Source organism: Pelophylax lessonae (assembly GCF_965119305.1).
Source record: "Pelophylax lessonae genome assembly, chromosome: 10".
NCBI lineage: Eukaryota > Metazoa > Chordata > Amphibia > Anura > Ranidae > Pelophylax > Pelophylax lessonae.
The window spans coordinates 37697943-37725244 of NC_138777.1; the positions used below are offsets into that span (position 1 = coordinate 37697943).

General features: G+C 42.4%; 1 protein-coding gene across 4 annotated transcripts in view; it reads left to right on the forward strand.

Annotated features, from left to right (window-relative positions):
- SHANK2 (SH3 and multiple ankyrin repeat domains 2) overlaps positions 1-27302 on the forward strand; it is a 976209-nt gene that overhangs the window by 355925 nt on the left and 592982 nt on the right. For all 4 annotated transcript variants that reach the window (XM_082271109.1, XM_082271110.1, XM_082271111.1 and 1 more), the window contains exons 8-9: positions 3304-3420; positions 6923-7000. In XM_082271109.1, coding sequence (XP_082127235.1) covers positions 3304-3420; positions 6923-7000 — 195 coding nt within the window. The remainder of the gene's footprint in view (positions 1-3303; positions 3421-6922; positions 7001-27302) is intronic.

Below are 27302 nucleotides of genomic sequence, written 5' to 3' on the forward strand. Positions count from 1 at the left end.
TGCTCTAGGATCTCTGCTAAAAAAAAATAAAAAATATATATATATATAATGTTTGGTGTTTTTAAGTAATTTTATTGCAAAAAATACTGATTTTTACTAGTAAATAACAAGTGTCAGAAAAAGGTCTGGTCCTTAAAGCGTAATTCCACTTTTGTTGAGAAAAAAACATTCCCCTCTGAGTGATCTCTGTACATTGCAGGGATTTTACCAAACTTTGTTTCAGGTTCCTACCTTTTGTTATTCTGAAAAAATGTGAGTCTAATGGGAGTGGTTTCATAATTATCAATCAGCTGTGCACCTGCAGAGAGCTAATGAGGAAAGCTGCCAGACCTGCATCCCTTTAGCCTTGATTACTTATTGGAAGTATCTTCCCAAAAATGGCATTTTTGTTGCAGGGAATGCCTGAAGTCTGACTTGAATCTTAGTCTAGACTTCTGGGAAAATTGGTGAGCCAATCACAGGAGCAGAAAATGATGTTTCTGTGGGGCGTTCTGTACACATTCTGTGTACAGAACACCTCCAGGTAGCCATATTGCATTGCTTATTCAGAAAATACAGAGCTGCAGATTGAAAAGGAAAGGTAATTTTTAATATCATTCAATTACAATATGACTTTTATCACAATTGCATACGCTATATTTTTTTCTTTATTTGCTTTTTTTCCCACAAAAGTGGAGTTACCACTCCTACGGCAAGAGTAAGGGCAAATGGTGTCCTATCTGAGGATTTTCGGATTCAGAATGGGACTAGGCAAGGATGCCCCCTTTCGCCCTTGCTCTTTTTTATATCATTGGAACCTTTTAAGTGCAAAATAAGATTAAACCAGGACATCACAGGGATTAAAGTGGGACAAACTCAATATAAAATATCAGCATTTGCAGATGATATGTTGTTTTCTTTAACGAACCCTGTGTTATCATTACCAAATCTCCTATCTGAGTTTAAAAAATATGGGGCCTTGTCCAATCTTAAAATAATTGAAACAAATCGGAAGCTATGGGAGTGGGAGTAACACAACCAAAGCTACGACAATTACAATCAAGTTTTGGTTTGAAATGGACAGGCGAAGCATTAAAATATTTGGGGACCCATATACCAGCTAGGCTTTCTCAATTGTTTAGGTATAACTTCCCCCTCCTTCTGAAATCTGTATGGACTCAACTACAAACCTGGAGTAGTGGTCTCCACTCCTGGTTCAGTAGATGTAACATAATCAAAATGTGCATACTTCCAAAGTTTCTATATTTATTTCAAACCCTGCCAATAAATATCCCACTCAGCTATTTTAAACAACTTGAAACTATATCGATGAAATTCATTTGGGCGGCTAAACGTCCTAGATTTAGTAAAAAAATCCTTACACTCCCGAAGGAAGAGGGAGGATTGTCGGTGCCGGACATGCGGAAATATTATCAGGCTATTCAATTGGGAGGATTTATAGACTGGTATCGGCATACAGAAGTAAAACTCTGGCCTAATTTAGAACAAACACAATTTAAGATACCTCTTAGAAGAGCTCCATGGTGTTTCCGATCTTTACCGGAACCAATGCGTACACATCCAATTATTGGACATACGATTAAAACGGGCTCGAAGATTTTTGACCAATTCAAACTAATAAGAAATAATTCGGCTTCGTACCCAGTGCTGGGAAGTCCCCAGTTTACCCCGGGATATCAGGATAAAGTATTCAAAACCCTAATGGAAACAGGATATTTTCAGCTGAACCATTTCTTGACACCGACAGGATGGCCTGCAATGAAAGAGCTGATGGACCCTACAGGTGTCTTTAAACTGGACTATTGGAGAGCATTGCAACTCCGACATTTTCTAAAATCTCTGTTAACACCCAATCGGGAGGACCCTGACCTGACACCCTTTGAAGAACTATGTACTCAAAGAGGTATCTTGACACATGCAATATCTAGGTTATATGCAATGTTAATAAGACCAGATGAACAATATCATCTTTCCTATATACCGTAACTGAGTGGGAAAAGGAACTTGAATGTACCTTTTCTACAGAAAGGAAAGACCAAATAATTCAATCGACATTTTCATCATCTACATGTATAAAGATACAAGAAGTTAATTATAAAATCTTAACAAGATGGTATCAAACGCCAGTGAAAATGAATAAAGTTGCACGAGCAAATAATGATAGATGATGGAGATGTGCGACAGGAAGAGGGTCAACCTTACATATTTTTTGGTCATGTCCTAAACTGAAACAATTTTGGGAACGAATTAGTGAAAAAATTCAGAAATTTACAGATTAACAATTGGGATTAGACCCGGCACTCTTCCTCTTACACGCCTCCAGCATCCCTAAAAGTCAATATAAAAACTTGATAATCCCTCAGCTATTAAATGCAGCTAAAATATGTATTCCACTTAAATGGAAAAGTACAGTACCACCGGACATAAATATGTGCATTAGGAAAGTGGAGGAGATTATTAACTAGAAAATCTAGTATTTAATGCCAATAATAAATTTAGATAAGTATATTTTGAGATGGAGCTGTTGGAATAATTTTGTTCACTCGGAAGAGTGTGACCTGTTAAGTAATTTTTGGGAGATAGAAAACTAGGCGATAATGGATGAAAATAGGGGAATAATGATGTACAGAGAGGATTTTTCCTTACCCCCCCCCCCCTTTTCACATCGTCCTTCGTCCCCTACCTCTTCCCCTTTTAGGCTGTTCCCCCCCCCCCTTTTTTTTTTCTTTTCTCCTTCCTTGTCTGGCCTTGTCTTGTTTTGTCTCGTCTTATCTTGTTTTGTTTTGTTCTGTGTTTTGTCTTGGATATGATTTATATATAAAGAAAATAGATCTTTAGAGCGTATTCTGATGTAAACAATCATCTAGGATATAAAAAGTGAATGTGATAGTATAGACCTAGGTAAATAAAATGTCAAACTGTATTATATTCTTGACGACAAATGTGGTGATGATTGTAAATTGTGTATTTAATTATAATAAAGAAAATAATTGAAAAAAAAAAAAAAGTTGAGTTACTCTTTAAGTGGTTAGAGTGAGGAAGGGTTATAAGGAATGTTTTTATTGCTGTTTGTTTTTATTTGCTTGTCTTCTTGCACCAGTGACACAAACTGGAAGTGAGGGGAAGTTTCTCCATTGGACTTCCCAAGAATAGGAATGTGGTTTAGGTTTGGTGCCACCTTGGGTTTGAGGCAAAACACATATTTTTTAACAATTCGTCTAAACTTTATATTTATAGTCAAACATTCAAGATTGTTACAACTTTGTTTTGCATTTTGGAACTAAATAATGTGTTTCTTCACAGGCATGTCGAAACGGTCACTATCAACATTTAGAGCACCTTCTGTTTTATGGCGCCAACATGGGGGCACAAAATGCATCTGGGAACACTGCACTGCACATCTGCGCCCTCTACAACCAGGTCAGTGGTGCTTTTCATTAGAAAGGTAGTGACTCATGGTTTTGTGTATATTTTCTTAATTTTGGTCAGTGCTAAAAGATGAAAATCTTGAAAATCATTTTCTTTATTTTAATTAGGTATATATAAAATATTGCATATTAAAATTATATTCTCATTTTCAACCAGCAGGCAGACCTCTAGGCTTCAGTAGATTGTCAATGATGGCAGTCCTCATATTTCTCCTTTTTTCTGTTATAACAATTTGCCTTTACATTTTGCAGACTTTGGCTTGGGTTTGTGTCTTGTTCTCTGTACAGATGAACAGAACGCAAAATATTTCTTCACAGAGAATGTAGAATTTGCAGTGCTGCTAAAAAGAAGGTTTCCTGCTGCTGAAATTTGATTGTAACTTTGGGAGTTGAGTAATAACTTATCCCCTGCTGTACTAGTGGCTGAGTCTAAGCATTTGTGTAGGAAGAAGAACTGAGAACTTCTAAAAATTTCAGAGTCAGACGTGAGTCAAATACATTATTCTTTCAAGTGCTTTCAAGTCTTTGGTCGTAAGTACTCAATGAATTGCTTTTAACAGCTTCTGAGTTGCATCAAGCTGCTTTGAGTTGCTTTTGATTTCACATTGACTTTCTGTATGCAGTAAAGAAGAGCAGCCCAGATATATAAATGCTCATATAGACGAGCCCTAAAACTCATGGGTAAGCTTTAAAATGGTTATTAAAAACCAGATAGAAGAATAAGGAAGGTCAGGGTGATGTAACAACAGTAAAAAAAAAACCAAAAAGTGATTATTTGAAGTAACCGTTTTGAGTAAATATTTTACTGATTTGATTATGGAAATTTGTCAGCAATGTCTTAATACTGTTTGCACATCATCATTGCTATGCACCATGCATAAGTATTGACCAGCATGACAGAAGCACATAGAGGTACAAACATGCCTGATTGTCACCTTTAAAACCACTTTGTAGCAATCAAAATGGCAGTGAAGGCCTGTCGCTCCCTTTGTTTTAATATACAATAGAGAGGACATAAATTCTTGGACTAATACAATGCAGAAGCAAATACAGCTGTCCTGTTATATAAAAAATGTACATTCCACTCTGTACCTTCAAGAGTATTGTGATGATATGAAAAACATAAAGAATGTTTTCTGTCTGTAAGCACTAGTTCCTTTTATCTAAAGCAGGCCATATACAGTATATGGGCAATGGTGTTCTATCTCTTTAAGTATTAAAATGCCTATACAGAGACAGTGTGATCGCACAGGTGCTGAATACAGGTGTAGCATCAGAGCAGCACTAAGAATGATTTTTGTAAGACAAAAGAATATTCCCAAGCTGCCAAGGCAGATAGAATCAATGTGATAACAGAACACAGAGCACTAACTACCACTTGTGGAAAGCCATCACAAAGGATGCCTACTCAGGACAAGAAAGTATTGTCCTCCTGTCTAGGAAGCATACAGTAGACTGACAATTCCTTTTACTCAGCTAAACCACTTTGTCATAAGATATAATGCTTTCCCGCCTGGAAAGGTCTTGCTGCATATCTAGCGATCTGTAATCTTCTTTTTAAACTCTTTTTATTATGTTACCTCATTGATATAGAACCAACATTTTCTGTGGTCTTGTGCAGGTAGAATAATAAATACACATCAGTCCTGTGCCAATTGATACTGCAATTACCCTTTTAAAGCTAACCTGTCACGTATTGAGCTGTTTTAGATTGAACACAATAGCTTGAGAGAAGGCACAGCAAGGTGACAGAAAGTAAAATTGCACCTACGTAGTCCCCATGTTTTGGGCACCCTCTTTATAAAGGCATTAAAGAGCAACTTTACCTTTATAATAAGCTATACCAGTATTTCTCAACTCCGGTCCTCAGGGCACACTAACAGGCCAGGTTTGCAAGAAAACTGAAATACATCACAGGTGATATAATTTGCTGCTCAATGATTGCAGTATTCTAGTCTGCATCTCCCCAAGGTAATACTTAAAATCTGGCCTGTTAGTGTGCCCTGAGGACCGGAGTTGAGAAACACTGAGCTATACTAATCCACCCCCATCCCTCGTGATTTCAAATGTTCTTATTGGTGGACAAAGTCACTAAAGGCCCCTGTACGGGAACAATTCTTGGGCCCTGAATTCAACCACTGCCCAAGTGCAAACACTTCTTTACAGTGTATAGATGTGGGTAAAGAATGGCCCTTGGCATATCCTCACAAAGTTCACGGTATGTAACATGCAACTGGCTTTAGAACGTAAGCAGCATGTACACTTCCAGTTCAAATGGCGTCAAAAGGAACTGTCTCATTGCTGGGTGGGTAGGAAGTGAAGGTACTTGCAGGCCTTTACCACTTGAACATAATAAATCACGCTTAGAAATTAATGAAAATACCTTCTAATTCTCAACTGACTTTGAAGTAAGCAGTATCCAGGTTGACAGGAGTCATGTCAGCACCTGCTTTAGCATGAATGGGCATTTTTGCAGCTTTACAGACTACAAATAATTTGCCCACCCCTGCATACATCCACACTGCCCACCCCACTTTCTTACTTATCCTTATACCAGAGTCATGTATTTGCAATGTTTTCTTCTTCTGGGGCAAAACAAATCATCTTTGGATGCTGTAGCTGCTTCCCAGGACAGCTCCATGCAAGTCTGAAGTCTCAGTGTATAGGTACAGCCAGTGCTGATTGCAAGTGTAGTAAGAAGCTAGGGCAGAAGGTGTTATTACAGGTTAGTTCAGGAGGGGTGAGAAGGAAGATTAGAGAAGTTTTTTATAACAAATACAGTTGTCCTTTAACTTTCCCTTTTTTGATACCTGACACCTTCCAAGGGACCCAGATGCACCATTTGTCTGTCAGAGGCTCAGCCTTGAGACCCGTACACGCAATAAGAAAATCGTTAGCAAATTATGCTGACTAATCATCTGCCGATTTTCGGATTGTTAGTATGGTGCATTCAACAGCCGATTACGAATTTGCATACCACAAAAACTGGATGTGCAGGCTATAAAATTTTTACCGTACGTAAACACAACGTCCCATTTTCGTTTAATTAGTACAAGTTTTAGTCCGAAAAAAATCGTACGAGCAAGACTAGGCATGCTCGGAAATGAAAGAATACATACAAAACAATTCAACACATTACATCACTTCTGAAGTTAAAGTCTGTCATACGAGAATTTTTGTATGAAAGTAACCTCTTCACTTTCCATATAAGACTAGCATGCAACAAAAACGGATGAAAATTCGTCCGATAATCTGATCTTGTATACGAGGCCTTACAGTTGCCTAAATTCAAAGCCATCCTCATTGGGCCAGTGTTTTTCTGACACTATTCTTTTGGCTTACCTGTTATCCGCACCAAGTGCGTGCTTGCTGATCCCACATTTTGTCATATAAAACATGCATATTGTTATTGTTTTTTTTTCTATGAACTGCAGTTTTTAGTGTAAAAGTATTTTGATTTCTTTTCAACAATTTATTTCGGGTTTGTTTTACAGGACAGTTGTGCGCGGGTTTTGCTTTTCAGAGGAGCCAACAAGGAAATAAAAAACTACAACAGCCAGTCCCCATTCCAGGTAAGATAGCATTACATTAAAAAAAAAAAAAAAAACAATCTATTTCCCTTTGATATGCCAAAAATTTTTTTAATGGAGTTGAAGTATTGCAACATTGTGCTGCCAAACTAATAGTTGAAGTCCATGTTACATAGATACATAGTTGGTAAGGTTGAATAAAGACACCAGTCCATCCAGTTCAACCAGTATGGGTGTATGTATTTATATCTCTACCAGGTCCCATATCCTGTATATTCTGTTCCCGAAGATGCCCATCCAAAGATTTTTTTTTAATTATCAACACTTCCCGCTGATACCACCGGGTTCTATGTCCTTAAAGGTCTAACCGTAAAGATCCCCCTACACAGTCTATCGTTAAACTGCATTTTGTCCATCTTCATTGAGTGGCCACGGGTCTTCTTAAGCAACCTGAGGCGGAATCGTTTTCTCCCTATGCTAGAATCACAAAGTATATATATTTGTATATTTGCAATTGTCTCCTCTCAAGCCTCTCATTTCCAGGGAAAATAAATTTAAGCCATGTGGCCGTTCCCCAAAACTGAGATCCTCCATCCCCCTTATTGGCATTATTGTTCTTCTCTGAACTCTCTCCAGCACTCTTCCTGAGGACTGGTGACCTAACTGGATGGCATACCCAAAAAATGGCCGACCCAGAGTTTTGTAAAGTGGTAGAGTTCTAGTTTTATCTCTTGGGTAAATACCCTTTTTAATGCATGCTAATAGTCTGCTGGCCTTGCTTGCTAAAGCTTGGCATTGCAAGCTATTTCTTAGTCATCTACTAGGACCCCAAGATCTTTTTCCATCCTTGATTTCCCCAGAGGTTCTCCCCTTAGCTTGTGACTTGCATTTGTGTTTTTGGCACCTTGTCCAAGTGCATTACTTTACATTTTCTGATATTGAACCTCGTTTTCCTTGTAGCTGCCCACCCCTCTATTTTATTAAGGTCTTCTTGGATAGTTGCTATATCCTGTTGTGAGGTTATAACTTTTTTAGCTTTGTGTCATCAGCAAAAACTGAGATTGAGCTATTGATAGCAACTTCTGTGTTGTTAATGAAAAAGATTTGGTCACAGAACAGAACCTTGGGGTACCACGCTTACAACTCCGGTCCATTCAGAAGATACGCGATTTATCATCACCCTTTGCACTTGCTCCTGTAACCAGTTTTCTATCTAGATAGGTTTACTATCATCAATGCCAACAGACTTGTACAATTTGTAAATTAAATGTTTTTGGGGTACCATATCATATGCTTTGGCAAAATCTAAATTCATTACATCCATAGGCCTTCCTCTATCCTCATTTCCTCATACACTGTTAACAGGATGGTCTTGCACTAAACACGCACATGAACCTTTTTTTAATCCGCAGCAGAATCGGATCGCATGGGGGTTCACACTATTGCGATCCAATTCTGTGCGAACTTACAGATCGCACTGCGATATGCGATCTCAACTGGGGGTATCGTTAACTTTTAATTGACACCCCCTGCGTATCGCATATGGCAGTGTGAACTGCCAGGGGTGCGGATGCGATGCGGGAACACGCTGTATATTCGCAGCGTTTCTGCATCGCACAAATGTGAACCGGGATTAAATGTTGACTGCCGCCCACACTTCATGTTTTCCTACACCTAACAAATACTAAAACCTTACAAATAGTGCTGCACAGTCCAATTTCAACTATACAACCCTATTTTGTACAATAATTTAAAAAAACTCTAACTAAATATAAAACCAGCATGCTGGAAAATAATAATGACACCACTGAAACTAATATCATTAAAATATACTGTCAATGTCACAAATTCCTTTTTTTTTTTAAAGTGTCCCAATATGCACAAAAACTTAAAACCATCCAATGTGCTTGTTAAAAACCACAACAAATATCTGTGCAAAACAAGTGCAGGAAATCCAATGTTTGTGCCTTCATGTGCTCCACCACCTGTCACCGTGTACACTCACCTCAAGGTATGGTCCTATATGGAAAATAGGTCAGTATGCACTTTTCCCTTTAAGGGGCATCTGATATTACCCAAGCTTAAGGACTTTTCACCATGCTGGCACAAAAATGTGACCACCGACTTAGAGCATCCACCTCATTCCAGAAGAAATCTTTTTTTCTTATTCTGAAGCTAAGTTGGTGATCAAATTCTTGGATATAGTCTCGTATCATCACTGGTTTTGAATCATGGCTTTCCAGTTATTGATTGATCCAATATCGTTTTTTCAGGGTCGATACCGTTCCGGATTTTCCGGCCACCCTTCAGGCCAATAGCCAATATTAGGTACCGTTATTCTGCACATTCAAAGTTTTTATTTTTTCACAGTTTTAAAAAAAAAAATGTTCTCTTTCGTTCATTGACGGACACAGCTTCATATCTTCATTGACCATTGGGTTATGCTGCCCTTCTTAGGAGTAGGACACTAGGCCGAAAAGGGTTAACAAAGTTAACAGAACTTTAACTACGCCTATGGGGCAGTCCCAGGTGGTATACTTCCTGCTCTAGGATCTCATTTTTTTTCTGCCTAGTCAGGAGTAAGGACCTAGCTCCTTGCTGGGATCTTTGGTCCTAGCATTTTTTTCTTTTTAAACACATTTGTTTTCCTTTTTGTTATTTTTTTTTTATCAATCAAGTCTGTTCCTGTGAGAACTACAATCAATTTGGTTCCTGTGAGAACTATAATCAACTGCCGGACTGGGTGATGCACTGGATATTATAGATCCTTACGGTCCCCCCAGTCTGGCCAGCGAGCACGTGCAGACTGCAGCGCTGCACTAGGTTGGCCGCGACATAGCCCCACTAGACGGGGGCTGGCTGGCAAGTGAAACACCTTGCGAGGACGCATACGACCTGGTCACGGCCTTAGTCGCAGCATACCGCTAGCTGAAGCACCCCCATTCCAAGATGGGTTGGTCAGTCCCTCCTGTGCCCTTCCTACCCCTATGGCACCTCCTGCTCCCTGGTGGGTTCACCTGCACTGGGCCCCCCTGAAGGTACTATGTTGTATGGGGTGTTTCGGAGAGCTCTGGAGGTGTGGGGGGGGGGGTGGGGAGCTCACTGCGGCGGTTCCATTTACATTTAATACGTACCATATGCCTGGAGGGTGGTTCCTAGCTAGCTCCCGCTTACTGAATAAAGTACCTGTGGGCCCCCCTGGGGCCCAGGGATCGTGTGGTAATCACATGGCGCTGCCATTTTCTCATTCTCGCCTAATGCATGGAGACCTGGCGGCCATGTCTGTGCAGCCAGGCGGCCATGTTTTAATAGTTTCCCATAGAAGTCTATGGGCGGCTATTTTCTTGTAGCCTCCAGCAGCGATGCTTGGTCGGGGGGGGGGCTCTAGTGATGGAAAGGCCGTTTCCTTTTCCTCTCTGACCAACTTGGAGACAAGCTGCTGGCGTTTTCTCTCTATTCCTACAGCGGTGGTGGTGGATCCCTGGGGTGGTATATGCTCTCTTCTCCTGTTATAGTAGCAATGTTGGTGCACTGGGACAGGTAGTACCATTGGTATAGCGGTGGTTGTTTTTCATGCAGCCTTTTCTTAGGTTTCTTAGGTTTGTGCTAATATTGCTGGTGGTCCCCAGGTCGCTATGGAGCCCCCCAGAGCACATCTCACCACCTGACCCTCTTTCAGAGGCTGCGGGACCCTCCGGACCTCAGGCCCCCCTGGCAGCCATGATGGGGGTCCTACAGTCACTGGTTTTAAAAGTAGATTTGGCTCCCCAGAAAAGACACAGTAAAAAGTGCCCCCGCCCTCTCCTGCTTCCTCTGCATCCTCCGATTCCGAGGCTGATTTGGCCGCCACGGACACGAGTCACCCCACAGGGCCTGCGTCCACTTACTCTGAGTGCTCTAACATTGAGGATGAATCCTCTTTCTCTAAATCTGCGCAAGAAAAAGCACTGGTGGAGGCACTGATTGTATTAGTGCGGGAAACTTGGAAAATGGAGGACCCAGCTACTGGTGCGTCGGTTGGGCCGGTGCAATTTGGTACACACAGACTGTCCAAGGTAACTAAGGTGTTCTCGTTTCCTGTCTATTTTGACAAGATTGTCTCTAGTCAATGGGGTTCCCCAAAACGCATGACTGGGATACCCAAGCGTTTCGCTAGGAGGCACCCCTTTGAAGAGTCCCTCCTGAAGAAACGGACAGTCCCGCCGGTGGTGGACTCTTAGGTTTCCAGGTTAAATAAAGTCACTCTGCTACCAGTAGAGGACACTCCATCAAAGACCCTGTAGACAGGAAAGCCGAATCCCTAGTCCACCACCTTTTTACAGTGGCAGGTTCAATTTTGAGGCCAGTGTTTGCCATTACCTTGGTCTCTTAGACCTTAAAGGAATGGACAAAGCTTCTGCGCAAGGATTTGGAAGGGGGTCCACATCCCCCTGAGCTGGCGGAATTGGGCGATCAACTGATACAGGGGTTACTGTATATCTGTGATGCCTCCCTGGACGTGGCCCAGCTAGCCTGCAGGGCATCTGTGATTACGGTGACCCTCCACTGCATGATTTGGCTGAAATTGCTGGTCCGCGGACCAGGCTTCCAAGAAGGTGCTGACGGATCTCTCTTTTGGGGATCGCCTGTTCAGAGCTTCCATGGAGGATATCATTAAAGGTCTTGCGGGAAGTAAGAGTACCCTGCTTCCGCAGGTTACAAAAAGCAGAGAGCCTAACCGTAAACGTGGTCCTGTCTTTTCAGCTCACAAGTGGCCCTTTTGTCCCACAGGGGTGCAGGACAAGAGTTCCAAATCCTCCCGTGCCTTCTCGGGAGGTTCCAAGAGACCCTGGGTTATTAAGTCTTAGATGGGCTCTGCTGGTTCCACAGACATGCCCTCCTCTGCCTGAAGGGGCGCCCTCACCCATACATGGGGTGGGCGGATGTCTTCACTTCCCCCCGGAATCGTGGACCTCTTCCATTCAAGACAAATTGGTTCACGAGTTGATCTGGTCTGGTTACAAGATCGAGTTTCGGTCTTTGCCCCTGGCAAGGTTCTTTCCTTCCAACATGCGCCTTTCTCAGGATCAGCGTCAGGGCCTTCTCAGAGCAGTACAGAATTTGCTTTTGCAAAGGGTCATTGTGCCAGTTCCAGGGTCAGAATGGTTTCAGGGGTTTTATTCCAACCTGTTTACTGTTTCCAGGAAGGAGGGCAAGGTCCATCCAATCTTGGACCTCAATGCCTTGAACCGCTTTGTGCGGGTTCATAAATTCAGAATGGAGTCCATGCGCACCGTAGTGGCATCCCTTCATCAAGGGGATTTTCTAGCCTCTATCAATATCAAGGATGCCTACCTTCATATCCCCATCTATCAGCGATTTCTTCACTTTGCTGTGGGGAGAAGTATTATCAATTAGTGGTGTCACCCTTTGGTCTCGCCTCAGCTCCTCGGATGTTAACAAAAGTTTTGGCCCCAGTGCTTGCCTTGCTCAGTCAGAGGGGAATTGTGGTACTGGGGTATCTGGATGATCTCCTTCTGCAAGCAGAGTCTCGGTCTGTCCTACAAGATGATTTGGACATCACAGTACGAACCTTACAAGAGTTTGGCTAGACGCTGAATTTTCAGAAATCTGCTCTGATCCCATCCAACCGATTGGAATACTTGGGCCTGACTTTGGATTCGGCCCTGGCTCAAGTGTGTCCTCCTGGAGGAAAAGCTGCATAAATCGCAGGATGCGACTTGACTCCTATTGTCCAATTGGCGGTCATCTCTCAGGACTTGCATGCAAGTGCTGGAATTGATGGTCTCTCTCTTCGAGGCGGTTCCGTTTGCTCAGTTTCATGCTAGACCCCTGCAAAGGGAGATTCTGGCCAAATGGGACAAGAATCCTCGGTCCCTGGACAATCTGATCCGGTTGAACCGGAGCACGAGGGGCGCCTTGCTGTGGTGGCTCCACTCCCTGGCGCTCCAGCAGGGAAAATGCTTTCCTCCCCTGTACTGGACAGTAATATCCACAAATGCCAGCTTGTCCTGATGGGGAGGTGCCTTGGGAGGCGGAGGCCACTGACATTTTTTTTTCCCTACAATGAGATTGAGCCTATATGATATAGCAATTAAAGGTACCTCATCCATTTAACAATTAAAGATTTGAAAAGGAGACAATTCCCCCTGGTAGTCTTCAAATGGAAAATTGGACTTTCTCTGTACCTCAGTCTCAAAAAGGGTAAAAATAACAATATATTTTATTTATACAAAAGAAGTAAAAAAAACAGCAAATCTTGAATTAATAAAAAAAACAATTTTTAAAAATACAAAGAAAGCTATTGAAAGTCAGTCTAGCTATACAGTAATTCCACTGATACTTAAGACACTGAAATAGGGAGGTCACAGGAAAAGTGGATCCCCACTGGATACATGCTCCTCTACATGTTTCGCGGTTGGGAACCGCTTCTTCAGAAGGGACATGTTAAATGGTATCTAGAATATAGTAGCAAATTTCAAACGGTATACAGTCTACAATTTTTTTTTATTTATACATATAAATTATTATTGTACATATGGAACAATAACAGTAGCTATACAGGGGGAAGGGGGCACTAGTTCTCACAATGCATAACCAACAATGCTCCCCCGGTGGACGTGGGGGACACTTGTGGGTGGGTATATAGGAGCTGCGTAGCAACTATAATGAGATATATAATTGTATCATAAGTTTGTATTTGTAAAAAAATAAATATATATGTATACAGAAAAGAAGGAAAAGTGTTAAAAGAAGGAAAAAAAGGTGAAAAGCATGCTTCATTCTAGGGAGTTTAGGGCAGTGATGGCGAACCTTGGCACCCCAGATATTTTGGAACTACATTTCCCATGATGCTCATGCACCCTGCAGTGTATTTGAGCATCATGGGGAATGTAGTTCCAAAACATCTGGGGTGCCAAGGTTTGCCATCACAGGTCTAAGGTATCCTGACATTTGGCAGCTCCCAGAAGATTTTATAAGAGCCTTAAGTTTCTCCGTAAATGTCTTGGAAGGTTCTATATGCACTTTTTACTTTCAATTAATTTTTATTGAAAAAATGTAAAGGTACAAAACATTGCAAACAAAAACTTTTTGAAATTGCCAAGAAACTAGTAGACAGCTAGAATGTAGCTGCCGAGAATGTAAAAACACCCAACAGTACAAATTGCATAATTATAAAAAAAAAACTAGTAGCCTGTGATTTAGCGTAGGTATTGAGCTAGGTAAAATTTCCTCAGGCCTCAAAACAATAAGCAGATCAAGACATCAAGTCTGAATCAACAACATCTGAAACAAGGAAATAAGAAAGAAGGAAAGAGAAAGGAAGGATTTGTAAAGTGAAGGCGGGTGGGGGGGGGGGGGGGTGAGCATCAGGAATGCCCATAGCCGTTATCCCAATTCTGGACTACTACGAGTTACAGCTCTCCGTGGACAGTGATGGATGGGCATATTGTATCCACGGGGTTCATATCTGGGAAAATTTATTTTGCATGTCTAGCAGGATGCTGGTCAGTTGCTCATTAATAAAGAATCTGCTGACCAACTTCCTCAACGGAAACAAATTGTTTTTTCCAGGTTTTGGTGATGGTCTGATTTGCAGCTAACAAAATGTAGGTCACCTATTTGAATTGGGCTATAGTAAAATTGAGGGATTTAAGGTGTAGTTAAACAAAACAAAGATCTCTGGGGAGAGGACGATTTAACAAAGGTTGAATGAGCTTCAAAACCGTGTGAGCATAGGACATGTCCACCAGGTATGTTAAACGTTGCCTGGCATTGGGCTTTGGAAAGCACAGACCAGTATGGGGGGCTGAAGGTGGGCTACGTGTGATGGGACCAGGTACTATCTGTTAACTGTTTTGAATGCAGACTCAAGAGTATTTACATTAAAAGAGCAAGAGTTTATTGTGGCCCAGATTTGCAACCAATCTACTCTATCTCTGGTGCACTGGAGGTCTGTCTCCCACTTGGAAACAAAGCATGATCAGTATGGTGATTGGAAGTATTGAGAGTAGAGAATAGAAATCACTTTAGGGGAGAGAGGCATATGATGCCATAAATGTTCAAATAATGATAGCTTACTGGTAAGGTCTTCGTAGTAAATGTGGTGGAGAGCCAATCTTTTATTTGTAAGTATCGAAATAGTTTGGAAGATGGGGCATGATATTTTTTTCTACTTTCTGACAAAGTATAAATGGTATGGCCATTGACAAAAAAATGGGCGCAAAGAACCTATGGAGGTGCCACCAATTAAATGCTCCGGGGGACTCTTGTCCCAGAGTAAACCTTGGGTTACCAAGGAGAGGTGAGAGAGGTAAGTGTGGCAAAAGCAATTTGCTAAAGTATTTGGTGGAATCCCAAAAAGCATGAGTATGTCTCATAAGAGAGCTCATAGAAGTTGGTCGAGATTTAGGAGTGAGCAAACAGAAACTGGTGAGGAGCAGAAAGCCCCCAAATATACCCCCTGGGGACTCTGCATATAGAGGGCTCAATGGGGCAATTTGCACAGCTGCAAAGTATTTGCTGAAATTAGGGACTCCAAGTACACTCGTTACTCTCTAGAATAGACATGACAATAGAGAATGATATACTTGTTCCATTAGTAACAGAGATTAGATATGAGGCTAGAGGGTTGTCGGACCATTCCCCTATAACCCTGAACTAAGATCAGGGAAGAGACGGGCTGAGGCAGAGTGAAGAGTAAATCCTTTTTGGCTACAACTGATTGCCCCTAAAGAGTATGTGATAGACACACTCCAGAGAATTCTTGGCCCATAATAGAACATCAGCAATGCTGGGTATAGTGTGGGATACCCTTAAAGCTTATTTAAGGGGGTTGTTTGTTCAGCAGATTTCTAGGAAGAAAATTGGGAGACGAAAATAATGGGGAAAGTGAGCGAAAGGGAAAAAGCATATACAGTAGATCCATCATCAGATAATTTAACTAAGTGGACGAAGGTACAACAACTATATTGAACATTAGCTCTGCAGAAAGTTGAGAACAAAATGTTTTTTCTAAAACAAACTCATGCTGGTCCTCCTAGCAAAGTCCCAAAATATTTCTACGTCTACTACAATATCTTTTAGGACTTGTGCTGGAAGGGTGACCAGGTGTCCAGTAAGGGTGACCAGGTGTCCAGCTTCTGCTGGATGACCTGGACACCTCGAGACTAAGGCCAGCCACCTTTTCTCCTGCTCCACGGCTTCACAAGCTCAAGGCACACCGCAAATCCATCAGAGGGACGGCACCACCCGGTGGATTATCTCACACATATGTCTGCTTATCACCAACTAATTTTGTGAGTTGCTGCTAATTATTTGCTTTTATTTATCTTTATTAAAGCAGTCTGCACCCAGAGCCCTTTTTCTGCTCTTCATGACAGAGGCTAGGATTATAATTTTGCCAAAAGAAGGGAAAGCTCTAACCCAACCTGCATCATATAGACCGATCTCCCTGCTCTGCGCGGATGTTAAACTTCTGGCGAAAGTATTGGCTGTTAGATTAAGTAAGGTAATTCATACCATAATTCACCCCGATCAATGTGGCTTTATTCCCGGTAGATCAACATCACTAAATATTAGGAGATTATTTTTAAATCTTCAAATCCCTTCAGAAGAGCGGGGTTCAAGAGTGGTGCTGTCCCTCAATGCTGTCAAGCATTTGACAGTGTCGAGTGGAATTATTTGTGGTGGGATTTATCAGCATTTGGTATTGGCCCTTTCTTTATGAAATGGGTGAAACTGTTGTATACGGGTTCAAGGGCGAAAAGGAAGATAAATGATAGCTGCTCGGAATATTTTTTGTTGTTTCGGGGGACAAGGCAGGAGTGTCCTTTATCACCCCTGCTTTTGGCCGTGACAATGGAACCCTTGGCTATAACAATTAGAACAGCGGGAAGTATAAAATGCTTTAGAAGAGGGATGGAGGAAGAAAAGATTTTGTTATATACGGATGACATCCTCCTGTTTTTGGGAGATGTGAACTATGCGCTAACCGCAGTGATGGAGGTCATAAAAAGATTGTGTGTGTGTGTGTGTGTGGGGGGGGGGGGTTCTGGGCTTTCTTTCAACTGGGAGAAATCAGTTCTTCTCCCAGTTGATGGACTGAAACGGGAACTGCCGGCGAGTGCTAGGCATATACAGGTGGTGGAGAGCATTAAATACCTAGGAATATACATAACAGTGAACCCTAGGTTGTACATCCTAAAACTTAGAGCCTCTAATAAATGTATTCAGGGAAAAATGTGAGAGATGGAGCCGCCTCCCTTTGTCAGTAGTGGGTCGTGGTAGCCTGATTAAAATGGTGTGGTTGACTTGCCACATATTTAACATAATTCACTAATCTGGATTCCTAGAGTGTGGTTTAGCTGTTCCGCATCCCTGGAGATATTTCTTGATGGATCAGTTGCAACAGATAGGTGGGTTGGGAGATGAGCAATGACACCATTAGATTTAACTCACGTGCGTTTTTAACTTGCACCCCTCATACATCTTTGGTGGAAGCATTGGAGGCAGATCCCTGGGGAGGGAGGGTCTGTGCCCCTCAAAACAAAGACATCCGGCCTATTCTAGACCTCTTTTTCTTTGTGTTCCCGCAAAGTTAAAGATGAAAGTATGGAATATAACACGAACAATGTTTCAATATCTAGGATGTACAGAGTATACGCCTATTTGGGACATTGCAAATCTGCCCAAGATGGAGAGTTTTAGTAATTTGCAAAAAAAGGGAATGGTAAGGCTTTCGCAACTATATATAACAGGGGTACTGAAGACATTTCAGGAGCTAAAAGAAGAATTTGGGTTATCAAAAATAATTTTTTATCAATACTTGCAGTTAAGACACGCACTAACAACACAATTTAAAGAGGGGGGGGGGGTTAAAATGTAGAATCCCCCTATTAGAAAATCTGGTAGCGGTCACTTCCCATAAGAGGTTGATTTCAGAATTAAATAAAAAGATACATCAAAAAGTATTGGAAAAAGATTCTCAGCTTTCTAGTAGAATAAAATGGGAAGAAGATATGGGGAAATTAATGGATGTTCAATAGAATTAAATAATAACCTGAATAGACCTACTGGCTCTTTTAGCAGCCCAGAGGCTCACGCAGTTTTATATTGGGCATAGAGCATACTATACAGCTAAAAGTTTGTTCCAGTTTGGGAGACGTCTGGATGCAGCTGGTCCCAGATGTGGAGCTGAAAATGGAGATTTGATTCACATGCTATGATGTCCCAAACTGTACAGGTACTGGGAAGAGGTAATGTGCAAAATAAATTCAGTATTTGGAATAGGTCTACAATTTGTCCCAGTGCCGCGTGTGCTTGTACTTATGGAGCAGAGCATGGGACCTGGGGTTAAGCGAATAGCAATACTGAAATGTCTTTACTAAGCTAGAAAGGCGATTACAGGTAGATGGATAAGTGTTAAGCCCCGTCTGTTATGGACTGACTGGGCAAGGTTAACACAATATTAAGGGAAAAACTGGCCTATATGCAAATAGGGGGGGGGGGGTAGATTTGAAAAATGGAAAGAATGGATTGAAACTCCATGATTCCAGCACTCAAGACTGTGAATATTTAGGAAGTCTGTGTTATTTATATTCTAGTTCGCTTGTTTCATATTTTAATCCTAAAGGGAATGAGGGGGGGGGGGGTGTTGGTAAGCTTTTCTTCTCTTTTTTGAGTTGTATGCTCTTTTGGAATATTTTGTATTGTTTTTTTGTGTATGGAAATTATGTTATTTAGGAAAATGAAAATAAAGATAAAGTAAAAAAAAAAAAAAAATAGGGATTTCAAGACCACCTTGCCTTTTATGTGTAAACATTATATGTCTGGAGACCTGAGGTTTTTTTATTGGACCATATGAAACAAGATATGGGGTTCTAAAAGAACTTCAACACGTATGTTGGGAGGGGGACAGGGATAGTGTGGAATAACTATAGTGGTTTCGGCACTATAGCTATATGGCACCTTTCAAGAGTGGGCCCCAGGTCTATCCACATGAAAAGGATCCTATGGCAGAAGTCTGCATCACAGTTCCATGAGAATACGTTCCAGAGGCAAATCCAGTAAAGGATCTCCCCAACTTGTGTAGGTGGGTGGATATCTATTGGTCTTAGTGACCGCGTGTCAGTCACAGACAACTGGGCCTGCAGCATTGTGTTCAGGAGCTGCAAGCTGGCATTTTGCTGCTTTCCTTTTCCACGCTTTATGCGTTCAAGGGTATCTTTGGATCCACATTAAAGAGCGGTTTTCTTTGGGAACCTGAAAATACTGTTGTCTCAAGGGGTCATTGCACCTGTGCCAGCAGAGGAGGTATAATGGCTTCTATTCCAACCGCTTTCTGTTCCTCAAGCCAAACAAAGACATCCGGCCTATTTTAGACCTCTTTTTCTTTGTGTTCCCGAAGTACAAAAATTCAGGCTGAAGTCTACCTGGTCAGTGATTGCATCGCTTCTTCAGGGGGACTTCATGGTTTCAGTAGTTATCAAGGATGCCTACCTTAATAACTTTTCTAGCCTCACCAATAGTTTCTGTAATTCACAGTATAGGATTGCCACTACCAGTTTATTGCATTGCCTTTCAACCATTCCACATCTTCCAGAGTGTTTACAAAGTTGTTGGCTCTGGTTCTGGGGTTGTTGAGTACCCAGGATATCCCCATTGTTTGGTACCTGGATGCCCTGGTTCTCAGGGAGCAATTGGTTCAGAAGCTGAAGTAAAGCAGATGGTACAAGTTCTGGAGAGGTTCAGCTGGTTGCTGAATCTTCAGAATTCAGCCTTGGTTCCGACACAATGTCTGCAGTACTTAGGCATAGTACTCAACATGGCACAGGTGAAGGTATTGTTAGTTTCTTTAACCACTTCAATACAGAGCAGTTAGACCCCCTTCCTTCCCAGGCCAATTTTCAGCTTTCAGCACTCTCACACTTTGAATGACAATTGCTCAGTCATGCTACACTGTAACCAAACAAAATTTTTATCATTTTTTTCACACAAATAGAGCTTTCTTTTGGTGGTATTTGATCACAACTGGGTTTTTTTTTCTTCGTGATATAAGCAAAAAAAGAGCAAAAATTTTGAAAAAAAAACACTTTTTTTTAGTTTCTATTATAAAATTTTGCAAAAAATTAATTTTTCTTCATACATTTGGGCCAAAATTTATACTGCTACATATCTCTGGTAAAATTAACCCAAATTAGTGTATATTATTTAGTCTGTGTGAAAGTTATTGAGTCTAGAAGCTATGGTACCAATTACTGAAAATTGATCACACCAGATGTACTGATGGCCTATCTCCTTTCTTGAGGCCCTGAAATGTCAGGACAGTACAAATACCCCCCAAATGACCCCTTTTTGTAAAGTAGACAGTCCAAGGTATTTAGTAAGAGGCATGGTGAGTTTTTTGAAGTTATAATTTTTTCCCACAATTCTTGGGAAAATTAAGAAAATACATTTTTTTTCTTTTTTTTCCTAAAATGTTGTCAATTTATAGGATATTCCTAACACATAGCATGTACACAGCAAAAATGACACCCCAAAATACATTCTGCCACTCCTCCTGAGTATGGCAATACCACATGTGTGAGACTTTTTCACAGCCTAGCCATATAGAGGGGCCCAACATCCAAGGAGCATCATCATGCATCCTAGCCACTTGCCTAGGCCTATTTTTGACATTTGGTGTTTACAAGCTAAAATCAGTTGTTTTGCTAGAAAACTGCTTAGAACCCCCAAACATTATATATTTTTTTTTAGCAGAGACCCTAGAGATTAAAATGGAGATTATTGCAATATTTTTTATCACACCGTATTTGCGCAGCGGTCTTCCAAACGCAATTTTTTTGGAAAAAATTCACTTTTTTTAATTAAAAAATAAGAAACCAGTAAAGTTAGCCCAATTTTTTTCCATAATGTCAAAGATAATGTTACGCCGAGTAAATAGATACCCAACATGTCATGTTTCAAAATTGCGCACGCTCACGGAATGGCGACAAACTTTGGTACTTAAAAATCCCCATAGGTGACAATTTAAAAATTTCTACAGGTTGCCATCTTTGAGTTACAGAGGAGGTCTAGGGCTCAAATTATTCCCCTTGCCCTAACGATCGTGGCGATACCTCACATGTGTGGTTTGAACACCGTTTACATATGTGGGCGAAGTTTCCGTATGCGTTGCTTCTGCGCGCGAGCTAACGGGGACAGGGCGCTTTAATTTTTTTTTTTTTTTTTACTATTTATTTTATTTATTATTTTTTATTTTTACACCGTTTAACAAAAAAAAAAAAAAAATTATCATTTTTATTTCTATTACAAGAAATGTAAACATTAGAAAAAGGCACGACAGGACCTCTTTTTTGTGAGATCTGGGGTCAAAAAGTCCTCAGATCTTACAAGTACACTAAAAGATAGAAAAAAAAAAAATTATTATATAAAATGAAAAAAAAAAAAAAAGGACCTTTAAACCGGTTGCTAGGCAACAACATTTTCCGTAGCTCCGGTCCTCCAAGACCATAGAGTCAAGTGAGGGCAAGCTTGCCCTCACTCAACATCCTGTCTGTGAGGATCCGGGACCGGATCGTTTTCCCCGCTGCCGGCGGGTCCGGTAAGCGGGGAAAAGGACCGGACGCGGCGGGAGGGGGGGGGGCACCTCTTCCACCATCCCGGAAGGGTGATCCCACGGCGAATCCGCCGCTGGGACCACCCTTATCGGAAAGCCAACCGTCCACCGTTTAAAAAAATACCAGGGTTATGGCAGCTATCTGCTGCCATAACACCGGTATTTAGGTTTAAACGGAGAACGTATATAAACCTTTTTGGACTTGGACATGGTGGCTGTATGAAGGGTGACAGGTACTCGGGTACTTTGTTGGGCAGGTGACAGGCAGGTGACAGGTACTCTGGTACTGATGAGCAGGTGGCAGGTACTCGGGTACTCCGATAGGCAGGTGACAGGTACTCGGGTACTCTGATGGGCAGGTGACAGGCAGGTGATAGGTACTGATGAGTAGTACTCACTGACTGATAGGTGATACTGTACTGATGGGTACTGATGATCAGTACTGATACGTGATACGTACTGATGAGTACTGATGAGTAGTGATGGGTACTGATGAGTACTGATGAGTAGTGATGGGTACTGATGAGTACTGATGAGTAGTGATGGGTACTGATGAGCAGGCGGCAAGTACTCGGGTACTTCAGGCGTCAGGTACTCTGATGAGCAGGTGGAAGGTACTCGGGTACTCTGATGGGTAGGTGACAGGTACTCGGGTACTCTGATGGGTAGGTGACAGGTACTCAGGTACTCTGATGACGGGTACTCCGTTGACATCAGAGTACCCGAGTATCCGTCATCAGAGTACCCGAGTACCTGTCATCAGAGTACCCGAGTACCCGTCATCAGAGTACCTGCGTACCCGTCATCAGAGTACCCGAGTACCTGTCATCAGAGTAACCAAGTACCCGTCATCAGAGTACCTGCGTACCCGTCATCAGAGTACCCGAGTACCCGTTATCAGAGTACCCGAGTACCCGTCATCAGAGTACCCGAGTACCCGTCATCAGAGTACCCGAGTACCCGTCATCAGAGTACCCGAGTACCCGTCATCAGAGTACCCGAGTACCTGTCATCAGAGTACCCGAGTACCCGTCATCAGAGTACCCGAGTACCTGTCATCAGCCCATCAGAGTACCTGTCATCAGAGTACCCGAGTACCTGTCATCAAAGTACCTGATGGGCTAGTGACAGGTACTCGGGTACTTTGATGGGCTGGTGACAGGTGCTCTTTATTGGGGGGGGGGGCAATCAGTGTGTTTGGGGTGCACTGTAATTGGTAACTAGCTGTTACCACACTCTCTTCCAGGATCAGTGTGTGAGGAGGAGAACACGGTGACAGCTAGTTACCGTGTTCTCTGTTGACATTTGTGACCGGCTGTGATTGGACACAGCCGGTCACGTGGTAAAGAGCCAATTTCATCGGCTCTTTACCTAGATCAGGGATCAACTCTGTCCGAGGGACGAGCCTCGTCCCCGATCGCTGCTCTGCGCGCCCCCGGGGGCGCGCATGGCAGAGAGAACGAGCGGCTCGTGCTGGAGCCGCTCATGTGATCGGCTGTGATTGACACAGCCGATCACCATGTAAACAGCCAATTTCTATTGGCTGTTTACCTTGATCAGGGATGGGCTATGTCCGAGGGACGAGCCTCATCCCTGATCGCTGCGATGCGCGCCCCCGGGGGCGCGCAGTAGCAGCTAGAGCGGGCGGTCGTCATATGACGGCCGCCCGGAACGGTAAAGCCATCCTGCCGGCGTCATATTACTATGCGCCGGTATGGATGTGGTTAAACCTAGGTGGAGTCCCTGAGGTCATTGGAAATTCCTTTAAATCAAACACACATGAAGTTACTGAGGAAGATGGAAGCCACCTTCAATGCGGTCCCCTATGACCAGTTTCACTTCAGATCTCTGCAGCACAATATGCTGCCGGTGTGGAACAAACATCAAGAGGCCTTGAATCTCCCTATACATCTGACTCCAAATTCACCTCTGTAATGGTGGATATCCAGGTACCGGGAGATCCTTCCTTCCCATGATTTGAAGGTCCTGGTGACAGAGGCCAGCCTATCTGGCTGGGTAGGTGCTTTAGGGAACCTCTTGGTTCAGGAAACATGGTCATCAGAGAAGCAAAAGTTGCCGATCAACAGCCTGGAACTTTAGGTGATTCAGCTGGCCTACACTGGTCGGTCTGCCTCTGGGGTCTCCCCGTCAGGGTGCAGTTGGACAACGCCACAGCTGTGGCATACATCAGCCATCAAGGAGGGACAAGAAGTTGTGCTGCTGTTAATAAAGAAGCAGATCTGATCTTGTCTTAGGCAGAACTTGGACAGAGCTGCTAAACCTGGCATGAATGGGCTCTTCACCCAGAGGGGTTTGCATAGATTTGTCTGCGCAGGGGAACTGCAGATGTGGATCTGATGGTGTCCATATTAAACAAAAAACTGGACAGGTTTATGTCCCGATGTCCCAAACCAAGGATTCTCTGGCATTTGCAGTAGGTGCCCTGGTGACTCTTTAAGATCAGTTTTTCTTGATCTATACCTTCCCTCCACTTCATTTTCCTCCTTGTCAGCTACTTAGGATAAAGGTGGAGGGCTTTCCATTGATTCTGTTCACACCAGCTTGGCCAAGAAGAACATGGTATGCCGACATCGTAAATCTCTTAGCAGACGAGCCTTGGTCTCTTCCAGATTAACCAGATCTTGCTGGTTTTGATGGGGTGGCTGTTGAAACCCAAGTTCTGAGGGACAAGGGTGTTTCTGATTCTGTAACTCCTACCCTCCTCTAGGCTAGAAAGTCGATCTCCAGGAAGGTGTACCACTTCAATGTAAGGCTTATTTTTCCTGGTGTGAAGCTCATAAATTTCATCCCTGACAGTCTGGCCTCATTCACACTGGCACTCCTTGATCTAGTTTTTCTAAATGCGGGAGAAATCATCCGGGAAGTTTTAATCAAATTTAAACAAACTGATCACGTCCTCCTATCCGTTTTTTCAGGGGGACCTGTTCAGACCCTACAGTCTCTTCTATTGAGTGGCGGATGTCCCCATCCATCTGGTGGATCAGATGGAAATCGACAGTTTCCATCCGATTGCCCCATAGAGGAGAGCAGGCTGTATCCATGTCTGCTCTGCATAGCATAGTGGAGCGGAACCAGACATGTCATCCACCTACTCAGCGGGGATCAGCGGAGCGATCCCCCACTGAGCAAAATGGTCCCGCTTCACAGAGGTGCCGGTGTGAAAGGGGCCTAATGCCTCCCAGCTCACTTTTTTTGGCATCTTATATGTTCCTGTTTTCATGCAGGTTTAGCTGCGTTCAGGCACATTTAGTCATATTTGTCTAATCAGATCCTGGACACATATAATTCAGTTTTCTCTAAATACAGCTAAACTGGCTGCACCTAAACTCAGTGTGAATGAAGCCATTGGAAAATTATTATAGTCACAAAAAATTGCAGCGCTCTTCTTCAATAAAGTGCATTCAAATTATAGTGCATAAATAAATATATGAAAACCAGTGTAAAAATCATCTATATGTAATAAATTTACATGAGTCTCTCTTTTCTTTTAAATATGTATACAGCTCATCAATAAATTAATCCATGTCCTTGAAAAAAAGTGCAGTCCCATACACCAGAAACTGTTCAGTAATTGCCTCTGATCACCACAGTGCCCGGCCTTCACCCCACCTATCGGTCTTTTCTCACCTGCTTAAATGGACGTCACTAATTAAAGGAGGTCTATATGCACTTTGCAGTGTTATAAGTGGCACCGCTCCCACTGGCTGTACACTCCAAATCCGTGGCTCTTAGCGGGGTGTCAATCATATAGGAGGCAAGAGGAATGAACCATAGTGCAAATTGCTAATAAAAAGTATTTATTTCCATATAAAAATCCACTCACATTTCAGAAGTAAAAAACAAGCATTTCACAATACAATCCTTGGCATACAAAGCTCCACCTATTCCCAGCGTGATTACGTCTCCACCGACCTCACGGGTATCACCCATTGGGCTTTCTCAAAGGGCCTGCTAGCTGCTTCCTAGTATATAGAGTTGAGTAATAGGTGGTTTAAACACATGGATAGTGCGGAAAGATTTTTTCATATTTATTGGAAAATCATTACATGCATTTATATGCATTTCAAAATATTCTCTATAAGGGCTCATTCTCGTACACCATGAAGAGCCCTTGTTTACTTTTCTGTTCTAAACTATATGCAGACGGCCCATATTACTGAATGGATATGCATCGACTACACCGATGGCCTTGGCAGTTTTGTTTCAGAGACTTATCGCATCTCATTCTTTGGTTAAAGCCTCTGTGCAAAATGTCACAAAGTTTGTTCTGCCAGTTCAACCCCTTTCTCTGCATGGGACCTTAACTTGCTTATGCAATTTTTGAAGACTTCTCCCTATAAACATCGCAGAGAGATTCCATTGTTGCTCCTTAAGTGCAAGATTGTCTTTGTGGTAGCCATTATCCAAGCTCGTAGGCTCTCTGAGCGGGCTGCACTTCCCTGAAAAGAACTTTGTGGTTCTTCGCCAAAAAAGATGGTGCTGAGACACCAGCCCTCTTTTTTTTTTTTAAACCCAAGGTGGTTTCTTCATTTCACCCAAATCAGGCAATTGTGGTGTTTTTGTTCTAGCCCCAAGTATCCTAAGCAAAAGGTACTTCACTGTTTGGATGTACAGTAGTTCAAGCTGGTCAAGTTTATCTGATGTCTGCTACTTCATTTTGAAAGTCTGATTCCTTGTTTATTCTGCCTGAGCATCTTTGTAGGGGTCAGGCTGCTTCTTGATCCATTATTTCTAGGTGGATTTGTCAGCTCATTCCTCAGGCCCTTGGTATTAGGGAAAGTTTCCACCTTTTAAGGTGCCCTCCCTGAGCTATTCAAAATCACGCTTGCTGTTCAAGTTTGTAAGACTTCTATCAGGTCTTCTCCTCACATGTAGTTTCTACCAGGTAGATGTTTACTCCTCTGCACATGCCAGTTTTGGGTGAAAGAACTCGCAGGCGACCTTGCAGTGGCTCCCCCATTCTGTTTTTAGGTTCGTTTGTTGCTGTGTTGTGCACCCTTCATGTTCAGTGCTTTAGGACATCCCAAGTAGTCATGAATTTGAACTCCTATGTCCTGTGATGTACTCCAAGAAAAGTACCCGACAGACTCCATTTTGCTCAGTGGGGATAGATCCGCTGATCCCCACTGAGCAGGTGGATGACAGCTCCGTCTCCGCTTACTTTGCAGAGATGGAGCTGTCTGAGCCCTGCTCTCCTCTATGGGAGATTGGATGAAAACGGACCGCCTTTTACCTGATGCGATCCTCCAGACGGGTGGAAAATAGAGTTTTCATCCGTCCAGGTTTCATGGACAGGATCGGATAGCAGTGGTTGTCAGCGGAGATGTCTCTGCTGACATCCGCTGCGCCATAGGGCTGCATTGAGCATAGGTTTAGGTCCGTCTGAAAAACTGACAGGCGGACTGAATCGGAAAGTCCGTGTGAAAGGGGCCTTACATGCAAACCAAAAATCCTAATTTTTGTACTCCCTAAGCTTTACTTCTTAAAATCCATGGTTTCCCATCTTTGCACCGATGACAGACAGCCTAAAACAGCTGTGTGTAGATTATAGTAAATGGCTTTCAAAATTTAGGCTGTGCCTGTGCTGTTAACCAGTGGTCATAGATGCATCATAAAGATGGTATACATAACTCTGCTTGCTATCCTAATATTAAGCACAAATGTGGTGTATTTTTGAGTTTGTGCTAGAAATGATGATATGGA